Here is a 19,074-nt window from a genome sequence, read left to right as displayed (position 1 = left end):
TGTTTTTTAAGCTTAAAATACTTTTTTTGAAGAAACGATGAAAGGTAGAATGATGTGGTCTCCGCAGGTCAATTATACGGCCAGGGGAACATAGTATAGGGGGCTAATTGTAACTACAGTCAGTGAATTAGTAAAAATTTGTTAATTCACTTTTTAAACCATGAAAATAGACATATAGTTCCAATTAGAAACTTGCTCAGCGTCTTCGAGAACCACTAAATCAGTCATTTTCAGAAATACTTTGAGCGCTTGGGAAGTGTGGTAGTGCACTAAATTTACCACTCGTGTAGCAGGTCCAAGGCTGGGGCTAGATAAGAGTCAGAAAAATTGCGCGGGTCCCTTACAGCAACTGCTAGCCTTGTACCTGCTCCACGAGGGGTAACTTTAGTGCGCTGCTACGCTTCTCAGGCGCTTAAAGTCTTTCTAAAATTTACTGATTTAGTGGTTTTTGACGACGCCGAGCAAGTTTTTAGTTGGAAATATATGTCTATTTTTATTAATTAGAAAGTTAGTTAACAAATTTTAACTAACTAGCCGACTGATCGTTACGATTGCCCCCCTATACTGTGTCCACCTGGCCGTATGACTCACCTGCGCAGACCGCATTAATCTAGCTTTCATGGTTTTTGTTTGAAAATTTGGTTAAACTTAAAGAAAACACCCTATGTTATATATATATACATATATATATATATATATATATATATATTAGTTTTTTTACAGGCACTATCTATACAGGGTTTTTCATGAAATTAAGGTGAAAGTTTAAACATAAGAATAGCAAAAAATAAAAGAAAACATTAATCACGTTTTGGTCAAAGACAAGGGAACTTTTAGCAAGGCGAGCTTTTTGTTAAATTAAAATGGTAAATAATGTTTTAACGATTAGTTGTTTTGAGCAAGTGTAAATGTAGTGTTTCAATTAAAGTTTTGTTGAACACATTTTTGAGAACCTCGACAAACATTATTCTAAGTATTTTGGGACATCAACAGCCTTGCACCATGCCCCTGTCTAACTAAAACCCTGATTTAAATTCACCTTCAGAGTTTCAGTTTTTTATTAGCTATATCTCAAAGACAATATTTAGAAGGAAACGAAAACGATGAGAGCGATTCTTGCATTTATTTTCTACAAGTGAACAGTCAAAAAAGCAGCGCGTTAAAATTTTGCGGAACATTGCGCGCAGAGGACGAACTTAGAAAACAAAAAGGTAAACTGTTATATAGGCATACTTCTAAATATATGTATAGAGAGAAAAAGGGAGAGAGAGGGATAAAGGTGTCGCCGTTTAACAACATGTTGGCATAACTCCTTAGGTTCATGATTAAAACAAAATGTAGGTGATACACTGAATGACTACCTCGATGTCTTAGAGTGTTAGCACGTCTTTCGCTAGATTACGTTGCTTTTTCAGGGCATCCCGAAGAAACTTAGTTTTTTAACAAAACGTCGACAGCCAGTTTGATATCTCTATACGGTTCCATTTCAAATTATTTCTAGCTGTTTGGGTAAAGTTTTGTATTTTTTTATCCATTTCCGTTTTAATAAGAGGAGAACTATCACCTTATCTATATTTTCTAGGTGACTCAGTTCTTTCAAATTCCCCGTCTACAGTACTTGGTGTTGGGCGTTGATCTTTCTAGTGACCGGTCTTGGACTAACCACACAAATGTGATCACGAGTCATGCATCCAGAACATAGGGATATTTACGACGCCACCTTTACTCTGCCTCCCTGCCCCTTCTCCTCACCTACGCAAGTTGACAGATGAAATATATGTCCGCCCAATGCTTGAATTTGGTTCTGCAGTATTGAATACCCACACCAAATACCTTAATAACCAAATTTAAAGCGTCCAAAATTGTGCTGGACGGTTTATAACATCATCTTACTCCCGCCCTACAAGTGTCTACTCGTATGTTTGACAGCGAGATGTATTGCCAAGAGTTCTCCTCAAAATCTACTATACTTATTTTGTGATTGGTGCAGTTTTTCAGAAAAGAAAGAGAGTGGTTGCCATTGTTGCACAATGTACTCTTGCAAAACTGCTCCGACGTCTTCTTCGGACGTATCAGTCATAACACGCGTCGGTGCGTAAGGCACTGGATGAACCAACATCGTGGCATTCGCGAGGTCGTCCTTAATCTTCTCAAATGCGAAGACTTTGCGATCCGCCAAGACGATGTCTTGGTCTTTGGGTATCTTAGGAGACGCGGCCTCAATCTGTAAGAGGCTGGATAGTAGTATCACAATTAAGAAGGAAACGCCGAAAAATAAGTATGAATCCCAGGAATTTTTTTTTTAATTCTGGTGGTTGTGGGGCTTCGGAAAACGAATAATCGGTTCTACTTTATTCGGTAGGGGTCTAATGCCGCGGGGGTCAGGGCGATGCCCAAGGAAAATCAATTCCTGGGCGCCGAACTGACATTAGATGGGGTTGATGACGACGTCATTCTCCTCCAGATGTGTCACTAGAAGGCGGAGGTGCTCCATATGTTCTTTATTTTTGCTGGCAACGAAGAGATCGTCAAGTTAGGCAAAACAAAAGTCTAGTCCTTTTGTCACTTTGTCAATAAGTCGCTGAAAAGTTTGTGCAGCGTTTCGAAGTTCAAATTGCGTACGGATAAATTCATAAAGTTCATGTTGAATGATAATAGCCGTGTTTGGAATGTCAATTGAATCTATGGGGATTTGGTGGTAAGCCTTGACTAAATCTATTTTAGAAAACATTTTCATTCCGTGAAGCTTGCTTGAGGAGCCTTGAATGTCAGGCGCAAGGTATCGATCAGCTTGTACTACGTTGTTTAAGGCGCGATAATCCCCGCAGGGATTCGAGTCCCTTGGGGTCACTTTAGGAACCATGTTGGGCGGAGACGACCACGAGCTTGAGGATGTGCAAATGAGGCCGATTTCCAACATGTGGTCCAGTGCTTGACGGGCGATCTGGAGGCATTCCGGAGCTAGTCTTCGAGTGCGAGCTTAATCCGGTGGGCCGATTGTTACAATGCGGTGTGTAACATTATGTTCTAAAGGCCACATAATGTTGCTTGGGCTAGCCAGTTCCGGAAAGTCTCTGAAGTTGTCATAGATAGAAGTGGTGTTTTGGAGTGTAGGCGAATGTGAGAATGATGCTTTTGTGATGGCCCCTGTAGCGGTTTGTTGGGTTGTGGTGTCGAAAGACGTGAATGACGTTCATCCAGGCAGAGGCCAAAGTATGACAGAAAATCTGCTCCCAAGATGAGACTGCACTTGAGCAATAAGGAAAATCTAGAAAAAAATTCGCGGAAGTCGCAGATTGAAAGTGAGAGACTTCTTTCCGTATACGTAGCTACTCCGGATTCATTTATTGCCTGCAGGCTCGAACGGAGGTTTTTGAATTCACGCTCTCTGGCAGACGGGTATACTGCGGTCACTTGGGCTCCAATATCAGCAAGATATTTACTTTTGTGTTCTGTTCCACGACAAAGAAACGGTGACCTGGGGAAGGAAGGCGCTCTTGACTTGTTACCTTCAGTAAGTGCTCCTGGGGCGTCCCTTCGACCAGCTGCAGGGCGAGGAACAGTTTTGCGCACGGGTTCTGTAAATCCGGTGGAAGCAGCAAACTTGCGGTGTCCCTGATCGGTCTCTCGAAGAAGAGCGTCTCATTTTATTTTTTCCCGACGTCTCAGTGCCTCGGCGTTTTTTTAAAATTTTTCCTACGTCTCAGGGTTACTATGGATATCATTTGATTTGGTTCAGGCAGGTTAAGCCGATTTTGTCGAAGAGGAGCCACCACAGCTACTAAATAGGCGAAGTCGTCGTGCAGCTTTTGGAAATCAAAAGGAGGTGAAACTGTCGCATGTAGCGGATGGCCACTGGTAAGTACGTGGTCGCTTGAATCATTGGCGGGGCTGTATCTAAAATCCTGTCGGCGCGTTGGGCGAGGTCGTCGAGAGGAAAATTGCTGGACGTTGCCAGGATCCTGCGGACATTCAAAGGCAGACGCTGAAAAAAACAGTTACCGTAAAATGAAAATTCCGCAAGGAGGCTTGACTAACGCAAAAGTTGTGTGATGCGTCGGAGGAGCTGCGATGGCTTGCGGTCTCCGAGCTCCTCAGCCGCGAGCAATTGCTACAAGCGTCACTGTTCTGTCGCAGTGGTTCTTCGGATTAGCTCCTGCTTGAGTCAATAATAGGGCTCTTGGTCTCGCGGGGAGATGACGATGTATCTCACTTCCTGCGCCTCTGCAGGCGATAAGGACGTGACGACCTCGCGACATTTTGTCGTTTGAGCGGTGATATTTCTGCGGGTAAACTCTTGGTCTACTTGTGCGAACCACAACTCTGGGCCCGCAGTCCATATGTCGGTAGTCGTCTGCTGGCAGTGGCGAGTTGCTGAATCAATTTTTTTTTTTTTTTTTTTTGTGGCCGGCAGCTTATTTCCGGGCTTAGCGCCAGCCAGGTCGGGCAACTGCGAAGAAAACGACGGGGACTTTCTTTTGCGTAACCTTGTCAGATGCGGGTTCGTTGAGGTCGCAGCCGCCCGGGTCACCATATGAAGGGTAGTCATCTGCCTTTCATTGATTTACACATATACACTTTCGATCACAGTGGGCAGTTGGCGACGGTGTCCTCTGTCACGTAAAGTCCCTTTCTGTTTTAAAAGTAGCGCGAGGTGCGTTGATGCAAAAGGCACGTGCAACGTGGAGTAGTTGGGAAAATCATGGCGGCCATGGTGGCACAGCGCATCACTGATCTAGATTTCAGAAGCTATGCTCTTCCCAGAAGTGGCGCGTGGCACGTCTTTCGAAGATTTCTGCAACAATAGACGGCGCCACTTTTCCCAAGATAGAGGGGCTTTACTGTCGCTAGCTATGTGTGCATCTCCAGGATTCTTCTTGTTCTCTCTGGCTGGCCCTGGCTGGCCCTACAATATTATAGTTTTACTAAATCCCCCTCCCCCTTCTTGAGTAATGTCCAGAAACGGACCTCCAAGGTATTTTGAATAAATAAATAAATAAATAAATATTGCGTGCTTCTACAAGCTTTCAGTCATGTAATTACTACAGCGTAACGAACGTTTGAGATCTGTAGGTTTAAAGTCCTAAGGCACTGGCTTACTTTTTCTTCTATGATATTAAATGAGTGACCATTTTCGAGACAGTCTATTATCCGAATTAATAAATGTTCGCAAAAATAGGTTCATGTGACTTGTGCAACACCGATCAGTTTAATTTATATTGCTTTGGAAGACTGTCTGCTCACTGCTTTACGGTTCACTGGTTTACTGTGACCGAAGATATCAACCGACGCCGTTGGTCGCGGCTAAGATCATCGGTCGCGGTGTGAAAGAAGAGTAGAACGCGATAGCTAAACATAAAACCTCCCGCTTTTTCCAAAACCGTGCAAGCTTTAGTTAGTAGCGTATCTGCCTTGCAATCGAAGGGCTGAGGGTTCGATTCCCGTCTAAAATTCTTCAATTTTTTTCTATAAGGCAAATTAATTACCTAAGAAAAAGTACAACGTAGACTCTAACCAATTTCTTCAATGTGCCCGAAGTTTCGAAGCCAGCTCGGCTCCTTGTTCACGGGTGACTGTATATGGGCCGAGAGGTAGCAACCTGTCGTCGTTTTCATCTCTTCTTTCTTAGCTTTGTTTTCTTCTTCTGTTTCTGTGTGTGACGCACTTTAGCCCGTGTATATAGCTGCTTGCAAGCGTTCCGGTGGATCGGTTCAGGTTGTTGCTTGTATTTTGTATGTGCCAAGATTCTATTAAGAGCCGCTTTCTCCAGTTTCTTTCTGTGTAGAGGATGGAGCTGCTGTCAAAGCCAATGACGTGGCCGGTCTTCTGAGCATGTTCCGCCAGCGCGTTGCCTTGGATGTCATTCTTCTTTACGTCATACTTATGTCTACGCAGACGTTCAGGAAAGTTCTTCGTTTACCCCACATAAGAGGCGTCGCATTCGGCACAAGGAATTTGGTAAATCAGGCTTTGAGCTTTTTCTTTTGGTGGACGATCCTTTGGCAGAGGAAGAAAATGGCCCAGAGTTGAGACAGGTTTATGCGTAACTGCAATGCCGTACGGTCTCAAAACGCGGGCTAGGACCTCGCTCGTCCCATGGAGGTACGGGACGCACATGCGGCTGGAGGTGTTTTCGTTCTTGGATGTAGGAGGATGACGAAGTTGTTTGTATATTTTGTTGACAAATCTCGTGGCCAACCTCACAATGGAAGCCATCGAGCAAAAAGCCTTAAGCACATTTTCTCCCACACCGACTCTGTTTCTACGTTACGTGGATGATTGCTTCTGTGTTGCCAAGTCCAGCGAAGTCGATCGCCTTCACAAACATCTCAGTTCCATCCATCCAGACATTCAATTCACGGTTGAACATGAGTCTAACGGGTGCCTTCCATTTCTGGATGTGGCAGTGGAAAAAACAGGGAACCATTTATCCGTCCAAGTATACAGGAAAGCAACGCACACCGGTCGCTACCTAAACTTCTCGTCAGACCACCCTACAACTCACAAATCCTCTGTAGTGTCGGCGCTCTTTCGACGCGCCCTCACGGTCTGCTCCACAAAGAAGCCACTTAAGATGGAAGTCGATATTCTAAAGCGAGAACTTCGGAAAAACAACTACACTACGAGATTTGTCAACAAAATATACAAAAAACTTCGTCATCCTCCTACATCCAAGAACAAAAACAGCTCCAGCCGCATGTGCGTCCCGTACCTCCATGGCACGAGCGAGGTCCTAGCCCGCGTTTTGATACCGTGGGGCATTGCAGGTACGCATAAACCTGTCTCAACTCTGGGCCATTTTCTTACTCTTCTAAAGGATCGTCCACCAAAAGAAAAAGCTCAAGGCCTGATTTACCAAATTCCTTGTGTCGAATGCGACGCTTCTTATGTGGGGGAAACGAAGAACTTTCTCGAACGTCTGCGTAGACATAAGTATAACGTAAAGAAGAATGACATCCAAGGCAGCGCGCTGGCGGAACATCCTCAGAAGACCGGCCACGTCATTGGCTTTGACAGCAGCTCCATTCTCTACAGAGAAAGAAAACTGGAGAAAGCGGCTCTTAATAGAATTTTGGCGCATACAAAATACAAACAACAACCTGAACCGATCCACCGGAACGCTTCCAAGCAGCTAAAGTGCGCCACACACAGAAACAGAAGAAGAAAACAAAGCTAAGAGAGAAGAGAAGAAAACGACGACAGGTTGCTACCTTTGGGCCCATATACAGTCACCCGTGAACAAGGAGCCGAGCTGGCTTCGAAACGTCGGGCACATTGAAGAAATTGGTTAGAGTCTACGTTGTAGTTTTTCTTATTACTTACCTAACCAGGCGGAGTTCCGCCGAAATGTTTACATTTGTATTAATTACCTTGTACAAAGAAATCACTTGAGACACGCTGCGACCTTTACTTCGCATTACATGGCACGTCTTAATGACTTTCATTCCACGATTGACGTCACGTTTCACGTGAGCGTTGTGGGTTGCTTGAAATTCCCGCTTGAGGTCATGTCACTGTGACATAATGACCCTATCGGCCAGTCAGGAGTTTCATGTCACAACTTTACCGACGTCGACGACGGCTTTCCTGCGACACCAGCTCCTTAACAGTATCGCGTTAAAATTGGCTCAGGACGGAAAATCTTACTGAACCGGGTGAAGCGCCGGAGGTACTGAAAGAAATCCGCGATATCTGCGGTCTTCCAACATTTTCGCCAGCAGTCGCACGGAATTCCATGGTACATCTTGAGTGCGGTGCCGTTTTTGCTGAATGTCACGTCGGTCTCAATGGCGTTGGCACCGAGATTCAGGAACGTTTTCACTTCCGGGATTGAGTTCACCATGTGGCCGATGACATAAAGCGGTCGCCTGTCGTCTTGGCACTTCACCTGAATGGCAGGAAACGGGAGAGCCGACGTCAGAACTAAAACTGTACGACACAGTAATAGCGCCAACATGATCTCTCCTCGCCACTTCAGAGGAGGCGAAGCCCCCCAGTGGGAAAGATGTGGAGGGAAGCGGTGAGTTACCTCCTATCTAATTGTGCAACTAAAATTGGCGCGGCCTGTTGGCCAAATTGTGAAACGGAGAATGGGAGATCCAATGAATGCCGTTTCAGTTGAGAGTAGTCTGTTAACACTTAAAAACTACGTCAGAGGACCCAGCACGAATTTTAGAAGGAAACATTGCATCACTAAATTGGAACGCACTTGTGCAAGAGCTTCTCCCGTAGTTTGTCCTTTATGACAGAGCATGGATATTCAGAAAAATTTTAAACGTGAATGCATTAACAAGCTCTTATGCCATAAGTGGTAGGCTTATATACTTCCTTATGCTGGGATATGTCTCAACCTCTATTAGTCGTTAAGAGGTTAAGAGTTCGAAACTCCCCTCACGCCTTTCCATTTCAGCAGAGCGAACGCTGGTAAAGAGGTAACCTCCCCTACGTCATTCGCTCTGCTGAAGTGGAAAGGAGCGGGAGAAGTTTTTCCTGAGCTCTTAACCCAGTGGTCAATTTGTTTATGGGATCACATTGGGCGCTCACATGATGTGACAACATGAATTAAACTGGCACCGCCCCACCATCGTTTTGGAATTTTTAGCAGGACAAGAGAGGAAGCAAGCTGCCGTTCCCGTTGCTGAATTCACACGGTAATTAATCAAACTGAACATGTCGCGAAAAAAAAAATGACAGTGCTTGCTTTCCTGGGGATGTTTGCAGCCGTAGTCAAAGAAAATAAAAGAAGATAAAAAAAAAAAAAAACTTTCAGCCTTTTTTAATCTGGTGAAGAAGGAGGAGCAGCGGAGCTGTAGCTTCTGCTCCCGGCGGTGGCTTTACAGGCGAGCGATCTGCTCTTCTTTCGCAATTGAATCTGAAGTGCTTGACGCAGTGTAACTTTAGGCGTAGCGGACTCGCGGCAGTTGAGAAATTATTCGCGCTGCTGCGCACATCGCCTCTCGTTCCGAAGAAGTGTTGCAGGGATCCATGAGCGACGGCGGCAAGCAGACAACCGGCAAACACAACACTCCGCACACCTACGACCATCTATGAGCGACGTCGGCAAACAGATTGTTGTGTCGGCCATGGGTGTCGACATTTGTTTGGTACCGGACTCGATCCTGGGGAAACTAGCCCTTAACAACTCCGCTGTAATAGTAGTTTCATGGTGATTTTTTTTAAACAAGAGAATCCTCGATCCTGCCTTATCCTTGACAGTTTTTCCTGCTGACAGTGTGATTCATGCAGCCGAGGTGCGTCCTTGAGCAAACAGCACGCACTTGGGCTCTATAATCAACCCCCCTCCTGCTCGTTTTGATCTGGATGAGCATCATACCGGCGTGCGGTCGTGTATCAATACTGCGTGGTACACGTTAAAGACCCCAGACTAGCGGTTATACTGCGCTCGCTAAATTGCTCATCTACAGATGGGAGACTCGTCGCCCGTTGAGGCAGACCAAGTTCTAGTCCGTATAAACACATACACAACCACCAAATTTGTTTTAAGTCTATAAAAAATGGTAGCGGAATAAACCTTTTGCTAAATTACCCTAGCACCAAAAAGAATGTTGTGAACGTAAGCACACGCCCTGCACGTGTTCGCCCTTATACGTATAAAATATTCGAAGTAAACAACCATGTCGAGACGTTGATGAAGGCGCGTGCGAAGTGCCATTTGTATTGGATTTTATTTTAGAACGGTTACTGTTGCAAAAGGCGGTACCGGCAGCGCGTGGAACTGCACTCGCGGACTACCCTTGAACTTGAGGAAATTAGCGAAATGTATGTTGTCATAGGGGTACTCTTAGCAGGACAAAAAGCTGGGAAGAAAAATTAAAACAAAGCACAAAGTAAACAAAAACAAAATAGTTTAAACTATGTGAATACGTTCTTAGAGCATAGCCATGTTTCGAAGGGAAATGAATCGGCGATATGAGATCCTCATGGCGCATGCCATTTCAAGCGCTCAAGAGAAGGAGGCGGGCCCGGGCTCGAAGCCGGTTGCGTGCGGGCCGTATCCCAGCGAGGAGCGGGCCTCATGCATACCTCGGGCCGCGTGTTTGAGACCTCTGTCTTTACCTATCACCAGCTATAGTTGTATGCAAGGTAAGGAAACAGACTTATTCATCGTCAACATAGTGCATTACTCACTCAAAAAGATTTAGAACTTTTCTAAAGAATCAGATTTTTTTTTTTTTTTTGTAAATTAAGAGTAAATCGCGAGCGAGCTGGCGCACATCCATAATATTAAACCGTGTGACCCGGAACAGAAGGGACAAGGACCTCACTGTCTCCATAACCAGCCAAAAATTATTTATTTAAGGACAGCTTCTTCTTTGTCTTCTAAAGCATCCTCACACCATCTGTAGTTCTACATCGTGAAAGTCTTAAAGGGGCACTGACACCCCAAAGGTCGTATTTATTTTTATTGTCTAAAACGATGCAAGTTGCAGTCATAGACACGCAAAAAAAAAAAAAAAAAACGCATCGCGAAAAAACATTTTCCCGCGCGCGCGCGCGCCTTTTTATTTTTGGCGTTTGATTTTCCCGCCTCTCACCTCCTCGTTTCTTTTGATCGGGGTGACGTCAAGAATCATGAAATTTAGAAGCTTTGTAGGCGACATCTCTATAACATTTAATTACGGCAATCCTAAAACATGTTTTTTAACGCAATTGCGAAAGCACTACGGCCCTTCTTTTTGAAATACCAAAAATCGGGAGTTCGTTGTGGTGCCGTCTCCTGGATTTGTATCCTCCAACGGAAAACAGGCGACACCGCTCAAAACCGGTCCGCCGCAACGCCGCCGCTCACTCCTTTCCTCCTCGCTTTGGGTCGCCATGGCAACAGCAGGGAGTGGTGAAAGAAAGTCGACTCTCAGGTCTCCGCAATTTTTGACGTCAAGGCACCGGCACCGATCGCGCGGGAACTTCGAATTCGGCATTTGGAAATTGTTTTTTTTACTTCATAAATACTGAATTCCCAAATTTCAAATTTTGAGGGTAATGTCCCGGCATCGTTTTCAATCGTTTCGGATAATAAAAAAAAAATATGATTTTGATGTGTCAGTGCCCCTTTAAGCAGTCACCCATAGATTTAAAGGCGGTTGTGATTATAAATATAGAGAGTTTATTTTATATACATAAAAAACACCTTAAGTGTAGATCTAGCAGATTATATTTTTTTGTTTAATTTTGAATCATGCATTTACAATGGGAATATACTATTATTAGACTTTACGCACCAATATTGGGTGTTAAAAAGCGGCAAAGAACCTAGGTATCTCAGGATGGAGCGAATATCTTGTATTATAAGTGTCCACGTATATTTTATTTATTTTAAAGATTTCTGGGCTTAAAGACGAGATATTTCTGAAACGAGAATTATAAACGAACCGAACGATGAGTTACTATTCTCAGAGCGAAAGAGCCCACAACAAAGCTAAGTTGATACGCGTATGGCGTAAGCAGCAAATTAATAAATAAAGATGTGGAATTGACTGCGCAGTGATATTCGAAGCGCAAGTTTGTCTGCTTCTAGCGCTGCGTGTGTGGTGACGTCAGAACACCGAGCTCTCATTGGCTCCGATCGGAAGGAGAGTGGGTAAACTTCAAGGAAGATAGCGTCGAGGACTACCCACTATCCTTCCAATCAGGGACATTCGTTAGTGGGAGGAAGGTAAAACAAGGAAAAGTATATGATCCTCGACCGGTACCGCCAGCGTAGGCACAACCTATCTAAAGCCAGTTCGATATAAATGAATCGGATCCTCGGACAGAGCGGAAATTTCACCAAAAAGCAAACCGGGAACTGAACTAAGAAAAAACCGGGCCTCGCCAAGAGAACAACCTAGGAAGGATCGACAGGAAGAAACCCCTCAGAGTCCGACACCAGCCCAACCCCGCGAAGGGGCACAAAAGGAGGACACAAGTCGGTCAACAACGGTCGAGGGCCTCCCTGCGCCGGACAACCGCCGCCGCCAGTGATGTGCTTTTCCTCTCCTACAAAAAGAAGCCCCTATCAAAGCCCCCCTCCCCCTGTCCCCCCCCCCCCCCCCCCCCTCCAGAGGGGGATCCAATCAGGAACAATCAGAGCTCGTCGTTCTACCGCCACTGTGACCCCTGCGCGATAAGCAGACGAACTTGCGTTTGAATTGTATTCCTTGGGACTCGCCAAACCCGTCGTGCCTCAAGTTGTCGGTAATTGTCGCGTTGAATCTGCGCAGTCCGTCGTTCGCAAATCAAATACCCATAATTCTTTATAGGACAATACCGCGGTATATCTCGTACTCCTGCATAAGTTTGCAAACATAAGAGTAGTAACTAAAGTAACGCGATTATAAGACCTCGACCTCGAACACAATTACAATTTGATTGGTACTTACCGTAATCGCGAGTACCGTCAGCAGAGCAAGGGTACAAATCATGCTGCCTCTTGTGGTCTCGCAGTGTCGACGAACTCCTGCAGGTACATGTGCATTGTGGTATTTTACTTTATATTCGAATCTTGTGATCGGAGCTGCTACATTTTTGCCAGCGTTTTTCATCAGACGGAGTTTACATCAGACGGCATTTTTTATCAGACGGTGTTTTTCCTCAGACATCAGAGTCTTCAGACATCAAACATCAGAGCCCAGGGTTCCTGGGTGCAATTACCACCCCTGGGCGGTCGTGTACTATTATAGAGTTTGAGTAGATCATTCCGACGACTCCGATACCGATACTCCGTCGCCGTCTTTGCGCATACATCGTGTCGTTTACGGGGGTATCGGAGGTATCGGGAGCGGTTTGCTAAGTCTCTCTATTGCTACATGATGCACGTCAGAGACCTCGAGCTATAATTCGCCATCAAACACTCATTGCCCAGTTGCCTTTTTGTAGCGTGAGCTACACTGGCCGAAGTTGAGGAGTTTCGCGTGGCTCGCATAATGAGCCGTGTTCCATGGTGCGCAAGAGCTAGGAGCAGTGACGTCACAGGGCGCACAGCTGGCGTGCCGGAGCCACCGCCGCCGCGCGCTCCGTCGCCGCCGCGCGCTCCGCCGCCGCCGCGCGCGCCTCGCCGGTCTGCGCATGCGCGAGGAGCAGTGACGTCACACGGCGCACAGCTGGCGGCCGGAGCCGACGCCGCCGTGCGCTCCACCGCCACCGCGCGCGCCTCGCCGGTCTACGCATTCCAGTGGAGTGACGTCATAGCCACGGCAGACACACTGGCGCCGCCGCGTGCCCAGCTGTGCGCCTCCGTTGCGCAGTAGCCAAGTCTGACGCTGCACAGGAGCCGCTTGATAGCGCCTCTCATTTTGTGCCCATAAGCTCACGCTACGTATATCCTAACATAGCCGAGCTAAGCCACCGCAATTTTTTTTATACTTCGTTTCACCTCAAGTTCAGACGCAGCCAACGCTACAAGCTGGTGGGACCACTCAGACAGCGTCATATAGTCACCATTATGGTGTTTTTTTTGTGCTTCTGTACTTGTTCTATCATCCCTGAACCAATTATATGCAAAGGTGGCCCAGTGACTTGCGCTTTTAACGCCGCTTGATCGGTCCGATTAGCTCGTAGCATCTGTTACGCCTCAACTTAAGGTGAAACTAAGTAAAGCGGGTTTACTGCACCGCGAAGTTTCTAAACTACGGCGCAAACCAGTGTTGCCATACTTCAAAGGCTGTCCGAGACAAACCTTAAAGGGATAATACAACGAAATTTCGAGGCTTATTTGTTGGTCAATTCGTGTTCAAGGGAGCATTATCCCATCAGACAAACAAATCTCTCATTGAAAAAGACACGAAAAGGAATTTTAAAACGAATTAAACCATTAGCAAAGAACACCTGGTGGATGTCGCTAACATCTTGTTTGTAATACCCGTCTCTGCTTATCGTCACTCCTTATTATCACTCCTTATTGTCACTGCTGTAATGCCCGTCTCTGCTTATTGTCACTAGGGAGTTTTGGCTAGTCGTTTTTCGAGCCCACGTTTCCGAAATCCCGAACGGTGCAGCTGGTCCGTTGCGTGAGACTGTACGTGAAATTTGAAATATTTTAGCGAATCGTGAAAGTGCGCAACGGTGTAAACGCTGATGATGATTGTGTGTGATCGTTGCGCCCTTTACTAGTGAACATGTGGAACATTCTGCAACGTGTAAATCCGTGGCAGCTCGTGTTTCCGGCGTACGACTGATGTCACAGCACGGCAACATCGTCAAGCACAGAGATGACATGCCGCTTCTTTTTGTCGTCAATCAGGTGTTGCTGTGTAGCGCACTGGCAGCTCCCTCGTCATGCTCGTTGACCGACATAGCAGTGACCACAAGATTGCTGCACGTGCCGAATCAGCTGGAACCACCTTACTTGCCTGAAACAGATGCGACGTCAAAACGCATGGCGTCACCACTCTCGAACGCTTACAGAAGGGACACGGCCACTACCGGTTCCTTCAGAGGGCATGACAACATCGTCGAGCGCACAGCTGACATGCCGCTTCTTTCTGTCGTCAATCAGGTTGCTGTGTATTGCTGTGACGGTAGCCTAAAAACGAGCAATAAATTGATTGTTGTTGTGCCGTGCCCTCAAGTTGTTTGCCGTGAGATGTCAGAATGTTGTAAGATGCTCCTATTACTGCTTTCTGGAGACGTAGAGCAAAACTCCGTACCAACGACTGTTGAAGAATCACTCGAAAAATTGTTGCAAAGACAAACTGTCGTAACTAAAGATATTAATGCGTTAAAGAAAATCAGGCTCGACACGAGGATAAGTTTGAAAAACTTTCTGAGAAAATACCACGGGTGGAAAATGACTTCCAGGCCGTGAAAGTATGCGACGAAGTTATCCATAGCTTACAGAACACCGTGAAAGAAATTCAAGGAAGGTTAGTTGATCTGTAAGATAGGTGCCGCAAAAATATTCTTCTTGTATTCGGTATCCCTGAAATGATAAACGAGACAGAAAAAGAGATGAAAGATAATGGTTACCAAAAAACTGTTTTTGAACAATTAGGTGTAAGACTGCAGTCTCTTGAAGGAATTATAGGCTGGGGGCTAAACGTGGAAACAACAGTAGGCCGGTTATCATGAAACTATATGATTATAACGAAAAAATGGAAGTCCTTCAGAACTGTTTCAAGCTAAAAGGGTGAACCATCTCTGTATCGAACGACAATTCCAAAGAAACACTAGGAATACGAAAACTTCTATGGGCTATACCTTGTCTCATCCTACGATGAGCTAAACGCCAAAGAGCCACGGGCCGCCCGGTCCAATCACGTTACGCTAAACTATGACATGCTTAACATTGATTAGTGGTGGACAAATAATGTTCCGAATCAAAAAGTACTGCATCATTACTATAGCTTCGAGACTTTAACGAGCCTGTTTTGTCGTGACTTCCTTTAAATGAAAAATTGATCTGTCACTCATTCTCTTCGATTCAATTAGTTATCCGAGACGCGGACACCGATACGTGCATCGAAGCGAAATACCACGCAACTTCTAAGTGGCTCATGATTGGATATGGCTGTGCGTAGCTTTTGCGTCTAGTCCATCGTAGGGTGAGACGAAGTATTGCGCGAAGGCAGATAAAGACAACGGTTCGAAAGTCAGGCTACTCAATGATAAGATACCAATCGATGATGCATTGTACCGCTGGGACGCTGAAAACAACCTGCATGACAGCCTAGTAGATCTGCCAATCATGACTTCTTCTTGTTGTGAACTTGAACGCTCGTAGTTTAGTAAATAAAGTTGACAAACTTGAACAAGTTTTGTTATCATATAGCCCTGATGTTGCTGTCATCACCGAAACTTGGCTACATTGTGATAATGATGATAATGAGATGTCTCCATTGAACTATAAGGTACACCGAAGAGACCAAGGGTCACGTGGCGGTGGCGTGGCGATCATAGTCAAGTCTCATGTTGAGTGTAGCCCTCTGCTCAATCATATTCGAGACCACGAAAGTCTGTTTTGTCGAATTAAATGGCCCAGTAACCTGATCACTGTCACTGCTGTATATCGTATACAAGGTACACCTATGTCATTCATGGAAAAGTTGTACGATTACGTGGAAGCTAATATTAAACATAAATCACATGTTGTAATAGCAGGCGACTTCAACCTGTCGGAGTTCGAAAAAACTTGCACCAGGTACTATCGATACCGAACATTCTGAAATTATTCTCGACCTCGCTTTTAATTTTGATTTTACGCGAGTTGTCAATCAGAGCACCAGGCACGGCAGATATGCTGACACAACTCTGGATTTAGTATTTTTGAGTAGCGACCTATCAGATTATGATGTCTCAGTGAACGATCTAGTTAGCGTGACTTGTCATTTGAATTCAGATAGACCATCAATGAACATACTGAAAAGTTTGTAAGGGACTGTGAGATGGCAAGTGACGTTGACATTTTAGACTACCTTGAGATGGCTTTGTATGAGTTCGAACGCCCCAGGCCGGTAGGTGAAATGCGGGAGGACTTTAAATGAATAGTTAACTATAGCATTAAACTTTATAATCCCCTAACACTAATAAAAAATAAGCAAAACCCAATTATCACCAGGGAAATTTTGCATTTAAAAATGCAGATAAAGCGGAAGCGTAAAAAGATGTTAGTTGATAAGCAAACAATTTTGTGTTTATCTGATAAATTGAAGGATAACCTACGTGCATCAAAGCGAATATATTTTACTGTCACTATTCAAAATTTGATAAGGCCGAACCCCAAGCAATTTTGGCGTTATCTCTCTCCCACAAAAAAAGCCCATATCAGATCTTGAAGTTGACGGTGAATTTTTTAATAACCAGAGGTTATAACCAATGTATTCAACACTTTCTTTCAGTCCGTGTTTTCCGGTAAAGTGCTTAAATTTCCTGGTCACGATGTGAGAGGCAGTGTTGGAAACAGCGGACCTGTAATAACAGCAATTTCTATTTCAAAAGAAGGCATTCTTTTCTCTTTTGTTGCAACTTAAAGTGCATAAGTCTGGGGGACCCGTTAACATTCCAAACGCATTCTTAAAACGGCACGCTGAGTGCGTTTTAGAATATCTAACGCTTATCTTTAAAGCTTCGTTATCGCAAAGTTACGTTTCCTCCGACTGGCGATGCGGGAAAGTCGTGCCTATTTTTAAAGCTGTCAACAAATTATCCTCGACCAGTTATAGGCCAATATCACTGACGAGTACCAGTTGTAAAATAATAGAACACATTGTCTCAAAATCATTATACGACAAGTTAGAAAACAATAACCTTTTTCTAAAAACCAGCCCGGCTTTAGACAAAAACTTTCAACGGTTACCAAGTTAAGTGAATGCATTCACGACTTTTGCAAATCAATTGGATGCCGGGGGACAAACTGACGCGATATTTCTAGATATGTCAAAAGCTTTCGAACGAGTCCCGAATAAACACTTGACAAAAAAACTTCAATTAATTGGGGTCAGCTCGGAATTGGTTAATTGGATAAGTGCATGCATCAAGGAAAAAAGACAATTTGTTGAAATACATAGCACGGCATCTAGCGTTTTACCAGTATCACCGGGAGTCCCACAGGGCCCCGTTTTATGTTCGGTTTTATTTTTAATATATGTTAATGACATTGCGCAAGCCATTGATGACTCTATTGCAGTACGATTATCTGCCGATGACTGTCTCCTTTACACAAATATTAAAACAAGCGAGGATCAAACTAATTTGGACAGCGCTCTACAGAAAATTGGGTCTTGGTGCCAAGAATGGAGGATGGTAATATATATTGACAAAACTGTACTCCTAAGGATATCAAATAAGAAAAATATTCTACCTTATGTATACACAGTTAACGGGTCTCCTTTAAAAGAAGTGAATAGCTATAGTTATCTGGGTGTAACAATTGAAAATAACTTAAAATGGGAGGGCCTTCTCAACAACATCTGCTGTTCTGCTAAGCGTAGATTAGGATACTTGAAAAGGAATTTTAGGTATGCTCCTATGAGTGCCAAGCTGACGATCTAGAAAAGAGTCATACGTCCAGTATTAGAGTAGCCAACTGTAATGGGACCCCCATCAGAAAAAATAACATTCAGAAATTGGAGAACGTACAAAGACTTTCAGCTCGGTATATACTCTCCCGATACAAACGAACCAACTCTGTTACTGGCATGTTAAAACAGCTTGACCTTATACCTCTTTCCGAGCGGCGCAGGAATGCTAGAATAAAGTTTATTTTTATGATGTATCATGGTCTTTTCAACATTGTCTACACACTGTGTTTGAAACCACGTATAACTCGGGTTCTAAGAAATAGCCATTCTAAAGTGATCCAGCCTTTTCAAAGTAGAGTTAATGTATTTCACTATTCTTTCTTTCCTAAAACAATAGATGAATGGAACCTTCTACCGCAGGAAATTGTGAGCTCAAGTTCTTCTATGAATTTTAAATATTTGCAAGCGCTTGCAGAACTTGTTTATTCATTGTTACTATTGAGTGGTGCATGCTGTTTTCTAGTTTAATATTGTTGTCTTTGTAATAAGATTGCAAATTACACTTGTTGGTGCGGTGTTTCTCGTTTTCCTGCTGCTCTTTATTTCTGTATATTTTTACACGCTCCTGTGATGTATGCGGTGTTCTCGTTTTGCTGCTGCTGTTTATTACCGTACATTTTGTTTACCCTCTCCTGTAATGAACGCAAGAGGGGTTAACAGTATCTTGAAACAAATAAATAAATAAACAAGACGGCCAACGCAACATTTGCCGTTCGCGATTTCAAGAAAAGAGAAGCTAGATAGAGTAAAGAGCATCTGAACGACCGTAAAGGTATGTGTTGTGTCTCCGGCATCTTGAACTGATCGATCGTTCACGTTGTGTGCCGTCGAACCAAATCATTTTATATGCTCGCGGTAGCCACGGCAGCTAATCTGCCCACTGATCACAAAAATTTACTACCATGCGCAGTTTACAGCATTCACGATCGGTTATCATTATGAGAAGTCCTCGAAATGATTTAGTTCAACCTCTCAAATAAAGCAGCCTAACAGGATGGCAAATCGCCTCCCGCTGTCCTAAGCCTAATGCTCGGCTGAGTTGGCGAAGTCAGTCGCCCAA

General features: G+C 44.4%; 1 protein-coding gene across 1 annotated transcript in view; it reads right to left on the bottom strand.

The window, feature by feature from the left end:
- The window catches only part of LOC115322758 (dermonecrotic toxin SPH-like), a 45,448-nt gene extending 33,026 nt beyond the window's left edge, over positions 1–12,422 (bottom strand). Inside the window, exons 1-2 of the mRNA XM_040218149.1 lie at positions 12,381–12,422; positions 7,648–7,888 (exon numbers count right to left, since the gene is read on the bottom strand). Coding sequence (XP_040074083.1) covers positions 7,648–7,888; positions 12,381–12,422 — 283 coding nt within the window. The remainder of the gene's footprint in view (positions 1–7,647; positions 7,889–12,380) is intronic.
- Between the last annotated feature and the right edge of the window lie 6,652 nt (positions 12,423–19,074).

Source organism: Ixodes scapularis, unplaced genomic scaffold (assembly GCF_016920785.2).
Source record: "Ixodes scapularis isolate PalLabHiFi unplaced genomic scaffold, ASM1692078v2 PGA_scaffold0__279_contigs__length_252992795, whole genome shotgun sequence".
NCBI classification, from domain to species: domain Eukaryota; kingdom Metazoa; phylum Arthropoda; class Arachnida; order Ixodida; family Ixodidae; genus Ixodes; species Ixodes scapularis.
Note: the sequence above shows the minus strand (reverse complement) of the source record. Positions and strands in the feature narration are given on the sequence as shown.